Below are 14,076 nucleotides of genomic sequence, written 5' to 3'. Positions count from 1 at the left end.
ACCTCACCTTACTGTCTACACACTTCTCTCTCACATTTCTGACCAACCTCCTCGTAGACATCTTAGCTTTTAATTAACACTGATGGAGTGGGAGGTTGTGGTTGCTGACCCTCTCATGTCCATTGAATTTGGACACAGTGTGCAGACACGCAGACAAAACAAAACAGCAAGTATAGGCCTGCTGCCCTCGGCAGTCTGAGGGTGTCTGTGTTTTTCTCTGTGTGAACTCCAACAAATACAGGGCCATGCAGACTAACTGCACAGCTATTACTGCACAAAGTAAAGACTAGCGCCAACTTACATGTTTGTTGCATGAAAGAGCGATAGGCACATACCTCAACAAAGGAGAGAGACATGTTTGTGAATGCATCACACAGTAGAGCCTGTTGTCAGTTGAAACAAAGGTTGAGACAAGGGTTGAACATGGTTTTAAAATGTCTTGACATGTTTGTGTGTGTGCATTAAAGTGCTCATCAGTATAATGTGTGTCTAAGTGGAACATCTCAAAATATGAATTAATTGGTTACTGCCCCGAGGATGATTTCAAGAATTAATGGTTGTCTCTCTCTGTTAGAAGAAAAGAATATTTTAAACTTTAAAAAGTCTGTATCTCTGATATTGTATGTTATATGAACAATAGTAAATCTACAGCCTTCCATACACAGCCAGACATCTGCCATAAGGGTTAATGCACGCATGTTTGGTTTTCCCATACCATAATGGGTGAAATGACCCTTATATTACACTGAACATGATGACTCTCAGAGGGAAAACTGCAGACATGATTGAGTGGTCGGTGTTGAATCTCCTTTGCAGGTACCATATCAAATCCCTTCAAACATAAATACTTCGTCCCGCTGGGTGGCAAGGTCCTGGACCATGATCCCGACAGGCCTTGAGACAGTTCATTGGGATTAGTGAAAGCTTAAGGCTGCCTTTGATTTGATTCCTGTCCTTTAGCTCTTTGCTGCATCTTTGACAGATGCTGGTGCCTTCTGGAGTATACGGAGCACTTCTCAGCAAGGTGAGACCTCCAAATGACCACTGGAATTGCACAGTAATCACATATACAGCTAAAAACAACAAGAAAATGCCTGCCATATGCCCCAAGTCCCATGTTGGAGCTGCTTCTTATTGCCTATGTCTGTGATCAGATCTGTCAGAGCCACTCAGCTGTCCGTCTGCCCGCTGTTTGACAAGTGTTTGATGCAGCCCAGGCCTAAAGAGGATCAAGTCTTTCCTGAATTGGCTTTACCTCACTCCCCGTGCAACAGGAGATCAGCTAACACATCAAACACACCCCTTGCCCCACTCTTTTCCGCTCATCTCTGTGAACTAATAAACTATTTATATCTACCAAACATATGACGTGTGTTGGACCCTCAAAAGGGGTACGTGGCGACAGGGCCCCATGAGAGTTAGCTGAACAATCAAAGATAACAATAAGCGCCACACAGGCTTCAGCCGCTCATCACATCGACATGGCATAGGGATTGTGCCATGATCCTGATGGCCCCTGTCTCTGTTTGAGTGTCTAAGCCGGCCTGACTTACTGTGGCTCCCCGCTTGTTAGGGTCTGGGCCTGTTTCGAGACAGTTGCACCACTTACAAACATGAAAGGGATTTCCTCCTCGGTTTTCTTGTCGAGAGGACTCGGGATGAAAAGACTTGTACAGAAATGAAATATAAAGAGGGAATCATGCTGAACAATTTCCTCCCATATCCGACCCTCTTCCTGCTGGGACCCACAGAGACATGGAGGAAGTGGCCCACTTGCGCATGTACTCATGGCACGCAGCTTGAGCGTGCAGGACATGACAACTTTGTAGATTTCGCACGGTCACCTTGTGTCTAACCCGTAACGTAATTACTGGACAGGTTTATGCCGCTGTGCGAACACTCACATACCAACGTGCTAAACTGGAGCCATGTGCTATCTGCTGTAAGTTTACGCCTGTAGTTTACTTGCCTGACAAAGTGTTTGTGTAACCTCACCTATTTTTACCCCTCCACGCCATAGGAATGCAAAAAGCCCCCTACTCAGGCCAATCCAACTTATTGCGTGCCCCTCGTGGCTGTGTTAACAACCATTTTATTCCTCTCCATAAACTGGGGTGGGGTGCGTTAATGCGGGGGATTGTTTCAGAAGAGCTAGAGGCAGTGGAGAAGCATGTGAGCCAGGTAAATCTCCCAAGGACAAGGCTCCGCTGGGGGCTGACCCCCGTCTCATCCAATCCCTCTGGAATTTGATAATTCACATTCAAATATTTGTTTAATAGCAGTGTGATTAAGAGATACAATGTGCTTCTACAGTTCGCTATGTGAGGAATTCTGACGATGATTATACATCATAAACACCTTTTATTATCTGCGTTCAATAACCTCAAAATTCTCCACCTCATACTTTATATATAATACTTCTGGCAAGTGCATTATAACTTTTATTACGTTACCACAAAACATCTTTTGCCGATGCCTAGTCATTCAAAATCGCTTCATTTCCATTTGCTCTAGCGTCACATCTTTCACAAAAACACCACACAGAAACTAGACAAGGGTGAGTTTTATGTGTACAGGACTTTGAACCGTCAACCATTTAGTTGGTGAGAAAAAGGCTCGTCCATTTAAGGATTTTACTGGAACAATATCAGTAGTTATTGTTTTAAAGAAAAAAGTGAGTATAGCAACACTTTCATGCACATGTAGTGAAATTGTTCAGGTCTGAAAGCATGGGGGGGGGGGGGGGGGGGGGATGGATGGATATATTGTAATATTCTAGTTTTTCATTCCTATTGTCATAAGGAAAAGTGGATTAACACGATTTTCCCTTCTTGTTATCGAAAATCTACACAACAAAAGAAGATCAATTCTATCATCTTAATGTAATACGCCTATTTGAAAGCATGAGGAATGAGTCATAACTTCCTGGTTTATAGAATTGCATATGGGAACTATAATGCAGATAAAAGCCTTTGTCGAGATCCTATCAGGAAGTGGAAGCGATACAAATCAAAGTAGGATGCTTTTGTACTCTCTATTTCCCAAACAGAGCGCACATCTGTACTTACTTCCTAGTGATGAATCCGCTACTGTATATTTTGCCCCACATGTTGACCACATTTTTATGCTGCTGCAGAACCTCCTTAGCAAGAAAAAAAAAAAAAACTCAGAAGAAAACGACATGCGCGTTTCCTTGCTAAGTGCTGAGGTCATATTTTTTCTCATCAGAATCGAAAGACAATATGAAGCCATTCATTAGAGCCAACTAAAGCTAATTATGCCCCGTTCATCCAAGTAGCTGAGGGGCAGGAGGGCTTCCATATACTTAGGCCCAGATGTGTGGATGAGTCAATGGGGAGATATCAGACCGCAGAGCCGAGCGTGTGGTTCGGCGAGCGCATCACCAGTAAACTGAAATCTGACTTCTCTGCCTGCTGACGTTATACCCACATGACACCATCAGCTTCGGAAAGCCGCGGCGATACAGTGGGGAACCGTGAAAAACGATCACAAGCAAGAGATGAAAACGTCCATCCCCACTGGCACGCTTTCCATTATGGTTTATGGTTTCCTCGTTTCTGGAGCCTTCCGTGCCTGTCCCAAGCCTGGCAAACAGAAAGCAAAAAAGGAGAGAAATATGCACACTAGATATTGACCTAACTAGTGCGGCACTTCTTTTTTGTTTTACTTCCACTATATTACAGTGGTATTTTTTTGTTAGTAATCTCCTTAAAAATCACACCAATGGCACGAGGTTGAAGGCAGATGATATTCACATCTGCACCTCCAGCTGCACTCGAACTATAAGTGTTGCGTCTGATTCCTCTAGATGGCAACACTGTGCAGTAAATAATGCGTCCTAAAAGCTGCAGTCTTTTTTTTTTTATAAGTCTTTTTGGCAGCCCTGAGTGGAAGTGGAGAACTGTAATAGCTGGCAGGATCTCAATGCCCAGAATGAGGCTCACGTCATACAGTTTAACTCCTCAGACCTCATTTCTCCTTCACAGCGTCTGGTACCCCCACCAGACAGTTAGGAATAATGGCTGAGCCGCCCCCACCGCCACGACCAGAAACCATAACGCCATGTTGCTAAGTGTCGATTTTATTGCACAGTGAGCCCCATTCAAAATTATCGCAGGCAACACGCTGCCTTTCTGTGTAAAAAAAATAAATATTATTTGTTAATTCATTTTCATATAAATCTTGTGCAACGCTAATGTTAAACGCCTCAGTAAGAAGCCATCTGGTTCTGTGTGCGGCCCATTACCTTCTTAGTGTAGCAGAAAGTATGTGCAGTGCAGTGGCTATCAGAGGTGGAAGAACTGGCCTATTATTACTTCAAAGTAGCCATACTCAAGTACATGCTCGTACTTTTAGGTCACATTTCTGCGTCTACGTCAACCGTAGTGTTGGTGAGGCAATTTAAGTCAAATTACTAATACTAATAGAAATACTGCAGTGCAAAATGTCGCTACAAATGAACCTTGACTTTGATGTAAAGCATGCGTCATGTCTGAGGTTGTTTTTTTTTTCTTCTGTCATCTGTGACAAGATCAGGAGCAGCAGAGAGGGCACTTGTTTCTGCTGAAAGACAATCACTTAATGTACAGCTCTGCCCCTGTGTATCTTCAGGATTACAGTATCATGTTGTCATGTCGGCATCAAAGTGCAGCTCGTAATCTGCATAAGTCCTGTCGTAACTTCAAAATTTACGCCTCTGACCCGGGACCAGGGTCCAGGGGCTTCCTGAGCAGTTTTCCATGTTCAGTATGGGAAGAAATGACTACATACCCCGTCCATCATCATACCATATATATCCACGTACAGATGTCGTTTGACTGAAGAACCAGAACTGAAGTTTTGCTTTTTGAGGTTTAACTGTGTAATACACGTCATCTGCAATTTAATCTCTATGGCCAGCATAGGTCAAAGAAATTGATATCTGTCTTGGAAAAAAGGGCTAATAATAATTGTAAGTATTAATTAAGTTACCTTGCATGTTTTATATTGCAAGCTAAATACAATATTATGTTGACAAAACAAGACATATTAATTGTTCAGTCATCTGAGTGATGTTGAGGTGGCAGACAGTTCCAATTCAGAGCCCCAAAAACTCAAATTCAAGTCTCCATTAAATGAACCAAAGTCTTTTGTCTTGTCCTCACAGTTTGATTGTAACAATGAGATGCTTTAAGTTGGATTACAAGTCCTGCTGTATGATAATTGATATGTCCAAGTCTTGCTCAAAACAACTTAGCTCAATTTAAATAGTTATTGAAGGATGAATTCTGTGACTTGTTGTAAATCATGTAGACTCCTAAGGCCCTGAATACTGGGCCTCAGTTTCTCTAAATGTTTGTCGTGTAGACAGTGTCTGAAGTCTGTGGTGGTTCCTCACTGCCGCAGTTGACCTTCTCCATAGGGGAAAAAACATGCTGTCTGAGCTGACCAGTGGTTATATTAATCACTGTGTCAGTCATGCATGTTTTTGCTGGGACCTCTCCGCTAATCTCCGAGTCTCCAAGTTGGGTTTTCGCTTTAACTTACTGTCAGTGGGGGGTGGGGTGGGGGGCAATGTGTAACCTGCTTTTTAAATCTGTGGGCAAGTTCTCCACCAGGTCACCGATGAGAAAATAATGACAGATTTAAACCCAACATTAGCTTTTGAAATCGGAATGTGTATGTTTTAAATCATTCTCGCCTTAGCCATGCGGTGATAATAAGCAGAGCGTTGAGAAAGAGGGACAGAATGAAGGAGTGAATGAACGGCCTAATCCAGGATAACCTTGTTAGGGCTAAGTGACGCTGTGCAGAGAGCCTTTTGTCAGCTGGTTGGCAAGATGAGCTCCTTGTAAATGATTGTCTTTACTATCAAAAGCTTGATTTAATTTTTCCAACATCTGACGTCTGTTTCTGTAAAGCTTTTTTCCAAGTGGAAGAAGAAAATCTTACATTTTTGATTAAATGGGAGGTGAAAAGTTGAATCGTACAGTACCGTAGGTCAACCATCAACAACACACACTTTCCAGTCTTTCTGTTTTTCATATCAAGTATCTGATCTCCCGTCTAGAAACTAGACACACACACACACGTATTTGTACTGCCACGAGATCCTGCAAATATGTGACAAATATTACTTGGTTAACTCATCTTCAAGGAGCACAGATAAATCTCATTGTAATCAGTTATGCTTCTCTTAGATGACAGATTGCTAACATCTCACTAACACAGGGACGCCCTTTAGACTTCATCTTGATGGACCTTGCAATGCAATTGCTCCAAAACCGCCAAAATGTCGCTTCTGTTTTTAAATGTCCATTCTCAGCTTGTTATCCTCCGGCGAATTTCTTCATTATATTGGTGCAATTTTCAGTGCTTATAAAATGCACTAACCAACATTTAAGTGTTTGGCCAGTGAATTAAGGTACGCTGGGCCACTTGAGGTCATACATCTGAGTCCCAATTCGAAACCGAATGAAAACAGTTGCAGTACTGGGCAATATTAGCAAACTTAACCTATTCCCCCGGTGTGATAGCTGTTCATAGTGCACTGCCGGCCTTTCACAGCGTTATAAATGTATGTGTGAGGAGGCCCTTAATGGTCACTAATCCAATTTCTTTCACTGAAATCAAATCTCACTGGCGCCAGTACTTCTCTCCTTCCCTCGCAAATAATGGGCTCCATTTTGGCCCTGTTTATGAATACGATGTGCCGCCAAAATCTCCAGTCCCAGCCCCAATAAGTCCTTCCGAATCTTCCCCCAAATTATTCACATATTTCCCCTCATTTGGCCTTTAAAAAAAAAGTATATATATTTTTAATTGACCATTCGCATCAAGTATAGGCTTAGGGAGGTAACAGGAGAGTATAGAATCCCTTTTACCGTATGTCTTAATGTCTTCTTGAGGTCAGCCATTGATTTTTCACAAACCACAAGCAATGGAGATAAGATTAGGCCTTCGATCCCTGCGCTGCCGCTGTAGCCGTTAGTGGATGAAATCACTTGGCCCCAGTCGACAGTTGCTGCACTGCTCTTCTTTATTAGCAGGTCACGGCCTTTGTCATTATATTGTAACTATACTCTGGGCACTGCCAGTATAGACCTACTTAATCTGAAGTGAAGTTATCATACATTTCGGTAAAGATGTTATATTATTTTTTAGTTACCGTATTTTCCGGACTATAGGTTACACTTTTTTTCATAGTTTGGCTGGGGGTGTGACTTAAATATCAAAAATAAATAATCCCACAATGTTTGTTATTTTCACACTGACAGCCACTGGAGGGAGCTTTAGGCTTGTGTACCAGTATCTGCTACCCCTGTACCACTGGAAAAAAAAAAAAAAAAGTGCGTAGTGAGCGAGAAAATTGTAGGGGGACTGAGACTGCAATGAAGAAAACAAAAACAGCTAATCGCGGGCTGAAAGCTAGATGGCCACAGAGGAACGAGTTCGCAAATGAGAGCTTGAACAACATGCTGCTGGAAGAGGCTTGTCAATTGCAGTTACGCTTCTGTGCCCAGGTAGTTGCCATGGCTGGAGCGACTTAATATGTTTTATTCTTCTTCCTTATGCATTTTTGGCTGGTGCGACTTATACACCGGAGCGACTTGTAGTCCGGAAAATACAATAGTAAAATGGATAAATTGAGTAACTTTGGGCAGAACATATAGGCTTCAGATTCATGGGGAGTAGAGTGCACACTTCCCAGATAAAGTTCCAATCCTCCAAAAACATTATTATTATTTTTTTCTATCTGTAGTTTGTTTTCCTTGTTTTGTTGTTGTTTTTTGTCTGGCTTTGTCCTTGTTTTTACTTTTGACACTTGTGGAATGTGCATTCATCCATTCATACAGGATGATAAACCCTGCTCTTGAGCCAATCTGTGGCCATAGCCTAAAGTACATTTTCTTGAGTTGGGTCCACTTTTCCAAAACAAAGCCATTAGCCCTGACACAGATGAGGAGGGCTTTGACTTGATGTCTCCTTTCCACTGGGATACACAACTGACTGATTATCTTCCAGTACACTAGTTGGACCAGTCGTGATATCCCCGTCCCACGAGGAGATATTATACTTTGACCTAATAATATCATAATGGTGCTTAGCTTTTACTTGGACCTTCACCAGTGTTTTTGCTGCGAGCCTCGAATAGCATTGCAGAGTCACAGAGAGGGAAGAGGAAGCTGAAGTAAGCGGGCTGGCTTTGAGAGGTTATTAAGAATTGCCCTGCTCTGTGCGTGCTGAGTTTAATATTGTTTTTGCTAGCTTGTTTGGCAGTTCCAACGATTAGGATGGACAGAGAGTTATATTCATGGCCCTTTTCGGAGATATGTAAAATAGGTAATGAATGAAGAAAAAGGAAAGAAAGAAAGAAAGAAAGAAAGAAAGAAAGAAAGAAAGAAAGAAAGAAAGAAAGAAAGAAAGAAAGAAAGAAAGAAAGAAAGAAAGAAAGAAAGAAAGAAAGAAAGAAAGAAAGAAAGAAAGAAAGAAAGAAAGAAAGAAAGAACAGTTCTACAGTCATACAGTGCTCTTCCAATTTCTCCCAATCTCCTCTTGCAGCCCTATATATACCCAGCAAGCACTGTTTTTAGCTCCCGCCCAGGCTGCTGGGCTATAGCTCAGCTTATCCCTCCTTCACAGAGCACCAAGAGGCAAAAATACCACAGAAGCATCACTACTACAAGATAACACACTGCACCACTGTTTTTTTTTAAACCCACAAAATGTATAATTGTGATCCAGATGTGTTTGAAATGATGACAAAAGCCCTGGGAAAAAAAGGAAGATTTTAACTGCTATATCCCATACTGACACTTTTGCATAGGGCTGTATCCAGATATCATTCACTCTTTAGAGTCTTTAGATCCAAGAGAGTTTTAAAAATAGCGAGTGAATTCATCCAAATCACTTGAGTAAAACAAAAACAAAAAACTTATTTTCTTTTTTCTCCTAGATCAGCAAACCTTTCCACAATTTAAAAAGAAAACTTTCACTGTACTTGTAGTGAGTGAGATTCCACAAAGGTCACATCTGACATTGAACCGACCACAAAACTCAACATCAATTTGAACTGGAATTTGTGTTTGTTTGTTTGATTATCTTCTATCCTGAAAGTCACACACAGATGTCTAGCTGGCAGGGACAGATTGTATCGAAGAAAGATTATGAAATTATGGTTTACTGTTGCCAGAATGGAAAGAAACACAAAAGGAAAGCTCATGATTTTTTTTTAAATGTATTCGATGTTTTTTTTTTATTTTTTTAATGGCTTTCACCCGTGCCAGATCCGTCGCACAACAATGGCCGACCGTACACATAAAATGGAGCAAACCAACTTTGCCCTTCCAGGACCAAATGGTGCATTCTTCAGGATTTATGATTTTGTTCTTGGGTTTGAAAGCTGTGGAGTTGACTTAATCATTTCTTTCCAAGCAAATTAAACTGTTACCTCTGTGAACTCTGGTAATCAGCCTAAGTGATTATATTGGTCGTAAATACAGTATGAGATGATGAAAGCTGAGTGTGCGATGCCGTGCGTGAAGGCCAAATGCATCCTCTTCATGTGACAGAGCATCTCAGCTGTCACACATGGGCATGGACTTGAATGTGGGGAATGTAGAGAATGGTTGCCCTCTAGCTGTCGGCAATTAGAAAGGAACCTAGGCATATGAAATATTATCACATTTTGTCGAGGCACAAACACATCCATAGCTAAGATTTATTTCACACTTCACTTAATGCAATAAACAATTAAAGAAACAATAATAACTCATATGAAACTTTTTTTTGTCATCTTATATCTTGGTCCAATAAGAAGAAAGGTTTGATCGCTTGTGACCTGAAATGAGCGCTTTAAACTCCATCTGCCCTGCACTGGGGTATAACTGGGGAATAACCATGTTCCCTGCTGTTCACATGTGTTGGCAGGTCTCTGACAAAGAGAGAAAAAGTACATAACTGATCTCCTGCCCAGTGCAGGAGTCGCCAGGAACACTCCTGTTTTAACCCTAACCCTCAGAAATGCAACTGCCTCTTTGTGTCCAAGAAATGTCCCAGCAGGGCTTTACCCACAACACCACGATCCTTACAGCCATCAGTGTAATTCACGGAGAGTTGATTGCACTCGAAATCTTGTTTATCGGCTACCTAGCAGCGCCGTTTTGAAAATTACATCCTTAAAATAGCAATTAAGAGTATGAAGCTGTGTAGTCCAAATGCTCGAAAATTATCATCTGACCTTCGTGAATATCATTTTACAACAAGTCACGCACAAGATTACTATCAAGACCTTTTGATGGAGGAGATTTATGCCATAATTTGTGCTTTGTGCAACAGGCGTGGATTGGCAGACTGAAATGAAATCAAATGGATTGCAGAATATCACAGCACAGTTTGAAGTATAAATGCATTATTTTCTCTTTCTCACGCATGGCCAAGAGGGATATTCCCAAAGTTGGATATTTTTCAGTGGCTCTCACTGACGGCATATTTGCTTAAAGCAATTAGTGATTTCACACAGTGTTAGTGAGTTTTCGTGAGAGTAGCCATCTGAACAAGTGCAGTAATAGCGGTGAATGAGGCAGCAGTTCCCCCTCAATGAACCATGGCATGGCTGTTCTTTGTGCTCTACATCAGGATCCAGATAGCATCTCATCATTCAAGGCCTTCTCCACTTTCCCCCATTAGACTTTCTTTCCCTTAAATTCCCTCACACTCACCCCACCTCATACACACACACCTCGTTATCTTATTTGTGGCCTTGGCAGCCAGATTGTTGCCTTGTGGTTCAGAGTTCTCTCTGTCATAGAGAAGTATGGCTGCAGCTCAGCCTCCACCACACAAGTTCCATGAGAGCAGGAAGTCAGATCCCAGCATGCATTGCCCCGTCTCTGTCGAACCTGGGGTGTATTAACCTTGGGCTGGGGGACATTTCCAAGTTGGAAAAAAAGTTATGCAACTTCCCAAAGTTATCTCCGTTTTCCGTTGCACAGACAGTGAAGAGTGTTGGTGTGAAGAGATATTTGTTTAAAACCGAGCTTTAGCTCTGAGTGTTGCTCCAGATCCCGACCTGCATGTTGACAATCTCCTTAAAGGTTTACAGTTGTTTTTATTTGGTATCACTTGCACAAATGGACCTACCAAACACAATATACCACTGGATGATGGCTGCATTTTTTTTAAATCCTAAATTTCCTCGAAATTATAGAAGTACTGCATTATACCTGTATTTACTGTTGACAACTATGTAATTGTAACGTGTCTCTCTGTCCACAGGGGGCTCAGGGAAGCACCAGTCCAAAGAGGAAAAGAAGAAGAAGAAGAAGCAGAGACTGCGGTTTCGGGCTCACAACCAGCACACTGACCACTTGGTCTCCGTTCGTTCGAGTCAGTGAGCAGTGAACAACTACGGACTACCCTAATAAAATAACAAAGAACCAACGCAAAGCTGCTAGCCACTGCTGCTCCCGTATCCTGACTGACCACAAGCCCCATCTCCTGCCCTGTGCCCAGCCCACCCCACTGCCTATAGGACACTAGGTCACTCCAGTATTTATCTCAAATGTAGGGTAACAATAAAAACATGCTTCGTGCTGCTTTGTCCAGTCGCAGTGACCAGTTAGGTGACTTTCACCTAAGCCCATCCCCTGTCCCATTGCCGTGGGCCTTTTACATTGTCATTAACCGTCCAACAGTGATGGAAGGCAGAGACTGTGCAGGCTGTGGGTGAGAGAGTTGGCTGAGAACTGAATGAGGGCAGGGAGTACAAAAAAACATCACAGAGGACGAAAGGGTGATAAGAGATTTGGCTAAACAAGAGTGATGCTTAAGGACTCGAAAAAAGGCATCTCGAACTGAAGAGACTGTTATTTATGTCAACGCTTACCTTCCCTGTAGACAACAGTGTGGAGACAGAGTCCATTCCCATGTGAAGCCTTTTATGTTCTGTACATTTGGGGAGTAATATTAAAAATAAAAATTTCCATGCATAGATGCAAAATATTTTCCTCAGCACAAACTGTTTACGTTCAGACCGCTTTATGCTTTAACTGTATAGTGTGGATAAAAAAAGAAGAATTTAGTTGTACAACTAGCATGGCATAAACATGACATGTACATAGTTTATCTAATATTGAAAGCTTATTACTGTATTTTCTGTATTGACCTGTTCTAAATGTTTTAGAGATTACAAAAAAGGTTATAATACCAAGCTACAGATGAAAACCGTTAAACAATATACCCGCTACATAACTATTCAATTTATATGGTATATATTTGATTTATTTATTAATTCTATTCTATTTTGTACTTTTTCTTTGTTCGGTGAAAGTTTTTGCCTCATGCTGTTACTCTTATATGCTGAAATATTCGTTGACTTCCTTATAGCAGTGCATATCTTTAGCAAGTTTGACGTCACAGTGAGCGATTTATTTGACCTCATCTACTGATTTCAATGTGTGGAAGAGTTAAATATAAGAAGACAGACTTATTCACGTTCTAGTTTTAAAAATTAGGATCAAGCAAATGTATGGTCATAGGACTGCATATGTGTACATGTGTTTTATTAAAAAAAAACATTGTGACTGTACAAGAAAGTCTGTTTCCCTTATTGTCCGTTACTGTCACATATTTAACAATGCAGTTTAAAGCCACACCGCATAGAATTTTACCCAATAAATACAATTGAAATACAAGCATTTATTTGCTGATAGATGTTTTCATCATTGAAAAATACCTCATAAATGTACAAATTAACATGTACTTTTGCTGTGAGCGCTGAGCGGCTCAACTCTCCTAAGACATGACTGCAACCAGGAGTGGGTGCGTCTCCAGCTCGTCTCCATGGAGATGTCGACTTAAGTCAGCAGAATTTGAGATTTAAACAGGTTTGGTCCTCATCCAAATCCATTCTTTGATTCCCCACAACAAAAATAGCATGTTCTGTGGTGAGCTGGTCATTTGAAACATGTTTTATACTGATGGCAACAGTATCGTCCAAAATGTTACACAGTGTGCCTTTAAGTCTTCAACTAGAGTTTTATCCAGTGTGTATATTGACCATTACAAAGATCAAATCAGGTCTAAATTAGATAATAATAAATAAGTTGGACTAAATTAGAAGCTTAGTCTAAACCAGACAAGCACCTAACTTAAATACTACATATTAAAACATAAATGATCTATGAATAAAATGCAGATGACCCTGCTACCACAGTTTGAGAACCACTATTGGTTAGTCCTGTGGTTTCACAGTTAGAATCCGTATTTTAGTTCTAGTTCAGGGCTGGCTTGTTTATTCCTATGCACATAAATCTATTAATTAATGCTACTTTTCTAGGTGAATTACATATACTGTACATACTTGTTCAACAATTACAATGTTTTAATTAAAATGGAGTATAGTATAGTTCCTGGTGTGTAAAGTATACAATAGTGATTTTCTCAACATTTGTTAAATTCATCATTTCCACAGTATGACACGGTGCTCGCTCCAACCAAAGGATTGGACACAGTCTATTGAGCCTTAACAGCGTGACGGCAGCTCAAAAAGCGGCTTTTAATACTCGATGATGTAGCCAGCCTCGTGAATGGCACCATATCAACCAAGTCACTGTAGCCCATTCATTTCCTATTTCATACTGTAGTGAGTATTAGGCTCTCGTCTTTCAGCACAGACACATACTTAATCATAACCGTTAATGTGGACCTTTTCATGCCTCATTAGTTTTATGGACCTCTAAATATTAAACACAAAGTCTCTAAATCAAATTATCGTGGAAATGGAAGCAAAAGATCAGTCCACGTGACTATTTTTTTGAACAAGTTAGAGCTTGTGGAAATATTCGTTAAGTTGCTCAGTTTTAAAGCGAAATATGACACACCAAGCTGTAGAGATGTTTTCCACTGACCTGCAGTTCAATATTGCTGACTGTCATTGGGCATGACACTTCACCCATCTTTCCAGTATGTCTTTGGTATTCTGCAAAGGCATGCAAATCTGTATCGGCAAGGTTTGAGAAATTAGGTGTCAGGTATCAGGTTAAAATGATTGTATGTGTCGGCAGTAGTGGAATC

General features: G+C 41.0%; 1 protein-coding gene across 1 annotated transcript in view; it reads left to right on the top strand.

Moving 5' to 3' along the window:
• rspo2 (R-spondin 2) overlaps nucleotides 1-12,525 on the top strand; it is a 51,436-nt gene extending 38,911 nt beyond the window's left edge. The window contains exon 5 of the mRNA XM_079561146.1: nucleotides 11,278-12,525. Coding sequence (XP_079417272.1) covers nucleotides 11,278-11,396 — 119 coding nt within the window. The 3' untranslated portion in view covers nucleotides 11,397-12,525. The remainder of the gene's footprint in view (nucleotides 1-11,277) is intronic.
• Nucleotides 12,526-14,076: the final 1,551 nt, after the last annotated feature.

The sequence above is a fragment of the Gobius niger genome (genome assembly GCF_951799975.1).
Source record: "Gobius niger genome assembly, chromosome: 8".
NCBI lineage: Eukaryota > Metazoa > Chordata > Actinopteri > Gobiiformes > Gobiidae > Gobius > Gobius niger.
Note: the sequence above shows the minus strand (reverse complement) of the source record. Positions and strands in the feature narration are given on the sequence as shown.